We start from the raw sequence: 6,000 nt of genomic DNA, 5'->3' as shown, positions 1-6,000 counted from the left end.
CAACATGCACATGCAAACATTCCATTTTTTGGCTCAACTTTACCAATATAAGTTCCTTGTGTGTTCCCAATACACCTAAAGGTGTCATTGTTCTAGCAATATAGTGGGGGATAGGGCAATCTCACTCAATTTGGAATAGTAGAGGGAATGCCATTTTGTGGATTGAAATAAGGGGTCCATCTATTCAAATAGAGCCCTTTAGTTCCATAGAAGTAAGACCTATTCCTAAATATTTGATCCTTGCCTTCTTTAGTTTCAAAAAATAAAATATAAAACCCTCTTTTACAAAAATAATGCACAATCTTCCTTTGATCAAACCTTTCAAACTCTTTTGAATCTAGTTTTCCATAGCCTTGGGAGAGGGTCAAACTTTGGTGAACTATCCCACCAAAGTTCATTCCATGAATTTTAGAGTCATTAATCAAGCATTTGTAGGAGAAAGCGGAAGATCTTCATAGACTTGCTTAGAAAGAAGACCAATGCTTGAAATGCATCGATCTTTAAAAGAAAAAGAGGAGGAGAGGGGGTAGGAGGAAGCCACCTATAAAAAATGTATACATGAAAACTTAAGGGCGCCTTGGTCATTAGAGTTTTAAACACGAGATCACAACCCATACCTCATCTTAAACATAACATTAATCTTACATCTACATTTAATCCACATTGTATCTTCAACACATCAACATGCATTTTACTATATTACCTTTAATGTTGATTTTATCTTTTAAGCTTGCTATATTAAAAATATACTTTTGGTCTTCTAAATTTAAATCAAATATTCTATTTATTAATTCTCTCAATTTTTTTTTTTTTTTTTTTTTTTTTTTCCGAAGGTGGTAAAACCTATCAACTCAGGTGTCAAACCAACAGTGAGGACAGCCATCTCTGGCTGCTATCCGCGAATGCTGGGATGACTCATCACTGTTAAATAGGAAAACCACGCCACCTGACATAACCCTGCTGGTGGTCCGTAATCGGGAGCAGGCTCTCACTCCTACCAGATGCCTCTGGGTCTTGGGCCGTTAACCTGTTTCCTTACGTCCGAGGACGACGAGCTCTTAGCCAAGCAGAAGCAGTTTTACGGCATACTCCAGGCTGCTCTCAATTTTTCTATTTATTCAACATTTAGATATGATAATACTTTTAATAATATTAATATTTTGCAAAATAACCTCCCACATAATATCTTTATGCATCCTCTCTTAATTTGTAGTATTTGAAGCCGTGCTAGAAACACATTTAGATATGATAATACTTTTAATAATATTAATATTTTGCAAAAATAACCTCCCACAAATAATATCTTTATGCATCCTCTCTTAATTTGTAGTATTTGAAGCAGTGCTCAGAAACACTCGATCAAAATAAAAATTAAAAACTTTAACTGAAATTAGACACCACGAAACGAAAATAGCGTCTTCTTTTTCTTTAATAAAATATCTAAAATTAAAATGTTAAGAGTTGTGCTAGCCGTTGAGATGCGTGACACACACACATGATCTGATTAGGTCTACATTTGTCGCCAATTTTCATGTAGCTTTTTCAGCGCGCTACACAGCCTGGTAATTTCACTTGAAGTGGAAGTGGAGTGTGAACGTTTGATCAGCACTGCAATTTGAAATCACATCCATGGATGATAACAGGTATCTGTAACTCCTAAGAACAGCCATTGTTGCATCCTTTTTGAGGTACATGATCACTGTTTTCCTTTAAAGAAACCAAACACCCAAGTCTGAGAACGACTGGTCCTCGGAATCTAGGGTTAGATGCCACACAACAGGTGGTTGAAGCAACAATGTACGGATTTCTGTTTTGTTTCCATGAACATGTTTATTTATTATTTAGACGTAGTAGTGTCAACGTATATTGGTTGGTAAAGGGATGTTTCCAATCCTACCTAGGTTCAAATCCCCAGAGACACATTTTGCCCATCATGGGCGTTTCGGCCGTGCAAATGGGTCATTTCATGTGACTGGGCTAGATGCAAGTCATTTCGCAGAATAAATACTCTCCAATTTCATAGAAGGAATCTTTGGAGAGTGCCGCCCAGAATGGACATGGGCACGTTTTCTACACAGTGACATTACTCATATCAGTAACGTGGGTTTAAACTTTAACCTAAGCAAAGTGTTGAGACCCTAAGAATAATAGTTGTCTCATTACAGGCATTCAATCCTGATATTTCTGTTTTATTGAGGCATGACTAACCTGGGCAAACTCCAGGTGCTCTTACATAGCTGAAATTGGATAGAAATAAATTGAGCATGCCAAACTCTTAGGGCCAGACTGCTATTTAAATGCTTACTTTTTTCATTGTTGATGGGTTCCAATTAGCTCATACATATAAATGAGAAGAGCGCTTTCTCTTTAGACAGACGTTAAATAGGATCCAACACATCAAAATTTATTTGTAAACCCATCTGTGGAGCAGTGTTTCTGGTATAGAGATCCTTCGTATTGGTCCCGGAACTAAACAGAGCAATAGCTGCAGCTCTGATATAGCAAAATGTAGAGTGAAGGTTTCTACGGACGAGCGACCGGTGGTTATTATATTAGAGCTTGTTTAATTTCTGGTATCGTATATGGCGGACAGCGGACAGCGATCTTCCACATTGGTCTTGCAGTAGGCAGATTTCTAACATTATGGATGATTACTTATGATGGCCAACTCTGTCTTCCACATTGGTCTTGCAATATGCTGCTTGGTTGTTCTAAAGTGCAGTCATTGACTGTGCTTTTTAAATTAATCACCTGCAATGGGGAGTGAGCTATCAACTTCTTAGGATGCTGCAAGTTTATTTCGGAAAGCAGGTCTTTAAATTTAAATCACAAGGCTTTTGTAAAATGCTGTACTTTCACCATAGTGGAAAATTGAAATAGGTTTCTAAAAATATCAATGTTACATAACTTCCATAAAAATATATATTTAAAAAATTCAAATACAGGGTAAACATAAAGAAAGGGTCGGGGAATCCAAATGCTGAAGCATTGGTCTAGATGATTTTTGTTTTGGTTAAGTGCCTCTTATAGAATTGGCTTTGGGCATGGATTTTCATTACAAATGTTCTGCATTTTATAGTTATTGCGTGGCAGAAAATGGTTATCCCAAAGGAAAAATACTTTTGGATGCATCAACGATTAAACTTCATTGTTGCAATCTGCGTGATCCTTTTGCCTTAGAATAGTGCTGTGCTGGGTAGTTGCAAAAGCTGCAACCACATCATTTTGTTTGTTCCATATGTTGGACTTAGTAGTTCTACTTGCCAGCTCAACTAATTTAGTGTTTAGATGTATTTGTTGCAATTAAGTACGGATGAATGCGACAAAAGAATCTTGTTTAATTTATGAATTGACAAATAGAGGTAATGGATAAATCGGGGACATAGGTTAATTGTCTACGTGTTCCTTCAACTCTCTTAATATATGTTCAGTTCTACTTCCTCCAAATGTTTCGTATCTTTTATTATCCTTACCTGTCTACGGCTCAAAATTTTCAACAAAGGAAATGAAATATAATGTATTATATTATACGCCACACATCTTCCTTCACAAAGGAAAGACTCTAGTGTTCATGAGATGTTGAATTTCCTTGAAATTCTGCTTGCTGCTTGAATGAACAATCTGAAACTACTTTTCTTTTCACCAAGACACAAAATTTCTCAACAATAAAAGCAGTGGAATTAAACACAGAGATAAAGACACAATTACACAAGAGACACAATAATTTTCTAGGGAACCCAACTGGGAAAACCCTCTGCTTTGCTGTAGAATTTTATTAACAGAAATTTGAGCAATTGATCTCTTTACAAGGCAACACTATTTCACTAGAGAACAAGCTTGTTCTCACTGCTAACTCTTAGCATGAAATCTCCCTGTAGAAAACCCAACCCAGCTCCTCAATCCTTGCGCAGTCTCTGCCCCTATTTTCTAGCACTGGAAATCTCCTATTTCCTAGCGCAATAGTGCCCCCTATTCTCTAGGAATTCCTCCTAATTCCTAACACAGACCTGCACAAAGAATGTCTTCCTGTCACAGCATATGGATCCTCCAAGGTACACTCTATCCACAACAAGGTCTCATACACAACCTCGTGCATACAAGAATGATCAAAGATGTGCCTTTGTCCTCCTTTTATGCTATTCCATCATGCTATATCTCTCAAGTTCGAATCTAGAACACAAGTGAAGTTTGACTTGTTAACTAAGACGAACTGCTAGTTAACAAGTCCTTGCTTCAATCAAGACTTTAAGCTCATCAACTCTTTCCCTTCTAAATATGAACTCGCACTTGGACAACCACATAACTGAGCTTCCATCTCTGAGCTTAAACAAACTAACTCGTCCATCTCATGAACTCGTACTTGACAAAAGGAAAACAAATCGAAGTCTTTCTTGACTAAGGCACAAGTCAAGAAGGACCTTCTCTTGCTACTATTTTCAACACTCCCTCTTAGCGAGGAAGGTGCTTCTGGAAGAACGTCATCCACCTGGATCTGTCTCCAACACTAACACGTTCTGTGTTGTTCCAACTGCTCCCTTTGAAGTAGAAGACTTCCTTACTTTCTTCTACAAAATCTCATCTGAAAACATGTTCTTTCCAACCATACTCTGCGAGTCCATCACTTTAGTCATAAGTGCCATGTACCATGTGTATCCTTGTGGCTGCCTATTCTGGCTAAAGGTGGTATTAGAAGATCCAACTCTCTCTTGATCTCCCTTAAACAATTCCTCTGCCCACTTGGCTCAAACTCTCCATATACTAGGACTCACTTACTGAGTGGCTGCCTCCACTTGCCCTGGGCTATTCTCCTCATCATCCTAGCTGAGACTCAAACTGAGATACTAGTTGAGGCTCTGTCTTGAGAGCTCTATCCCGCTCTTGCTTAATCATCACCTCTCTACTCTGAGAGCTTCTTGCCTTGCTGCTCAAGGCTACACCTGTCTCAACCTGTAGTAAGTACATATTCTTATTCCTTACACCTATCTGCTTCTTACATCCAAAAGCTAAGTGCTGGAGGTAAGTCTTACCATAACCCTTGTCCTCAAGGGTATCTACTGAAGCAAAATTCTGCTTTCATCCTGGAACATAGAGGACATTTATAAGATGGAAAGTAGTACTTGACTCTCTTTGAAAACTGGCAGTACCAACTCCTCTAGCTGCATACGTACCATCATCTCCTAGCTCGATTTGAAAATGCATGTCCTTCTCCTTAACGTGGCTGAAATAGTTCTTGTTCCCAGTCATGTGGAAGGAAGCTCCTGAATCAATATACCATACATTGCTGTCTGTTGAGCTTGCCATGTAATCAATCAATGAGAAATCTTTCTTAAACTGCGCAATAAATGCATCTATCTCCGCTGATGCGGCTACACGATCCTTCCTGGATTCCTTCTTTCAATTAGGACACTTAGTGGCATAATGTCCAAACTCATGGAAATGGAAGCACTTGATCTTGCTTAGATCCTTCTTCTTCTTCCCTCCCTTTTGATTGGACTCTCCCTGGCCCTTCTTACCCTTGGCCTTGCTACCTTTGCTTGCAAGGGCAAAGTTCTCCTCGTCCTTTGTCAGTGTTGATATGCCTAGATCCTTCTTCTTCTCGCCCTTCTGATTGGACTCTCCTTGGCCCTTCTTGCCCTTGGCCTTACTACCTTTGCTTGCTAGGGCAAAGTTATCCTCGTCCTTTGTCGGTGTTGATTTGCCATCTCTCATCCCTCTCCGGATCTCTTCTTGAACACAGTCAGTCTATAACCTTTCCCTACAGGGAAAGTTTTCTTTGCCACTCACTGCATCCTAGAAACCATACCAAGACCTATGAAGTCCTAGTAATGCAAAACTCACTAGGTCACTCTGTGGTACAGTCACACCCACACCACCTAGCTCATCTTGAACTTGAGTGAACTTTGAAAGATATGTGACGATGGGCTCATCTTTGCTCATCCAGATACTTCTTAGCTTCTCTTTAAGAACAAGCTTCCTGGCATGATGCATCATTAGTACCCT

At 39.0% G+C, this 6,000-nt stretch overlaps 1 protein-coding gene across 3 annotated transcripts in view; it reads left to right on the top strand.

Annotated features, from left to right (window-relative positions):
• The first annotated feature begins 1,467 nt into the window (after positions 1-1,467).
• Positions 1,468-6,000, top strand: part of LOC149190674 (S-adenosyl-L-methionine-dependent methyltransferases superfamily protein) — a 232,153-nt gene continuing 227,620 nt past the window's right edge. Inside the window, exon 1 of one of the 3 annotated variants that reach the window (XM_089412235.1) lies at positions 1,468-1,643. In XM_089412235.1, the coding sequence (XP_089268361.1) occupies positions 1,630-1,643 (14 nt within the window). In that variant the 5' untranslated portion in view covers positions 1,468-1,629. The remainder of the gene's footprint in view (positions 1,644-6,000) is intronic. The other 2 variants (XM_089412234.1, XM_089412236.1) reach the window with 2 other exon arrangements.

Source organism: Pinus tabuliformis, chromosome 3_1 (assembly GCF_031772625.1).
Source record: "Pinus tabuliformis cultivar Carrire ecotype Pingquan chromosome 3_1, CPIR1, whole genome shotgun sequence".
NCBI lineage: Eukaryota > Viridiplantae > Streptophyta > Pinopsida > Pinales > Pinaceae > Pinus > Pinus tabuliformis.
This window is presented reverse-complemented; position numbering and strand designations above follow the sequence as displayed.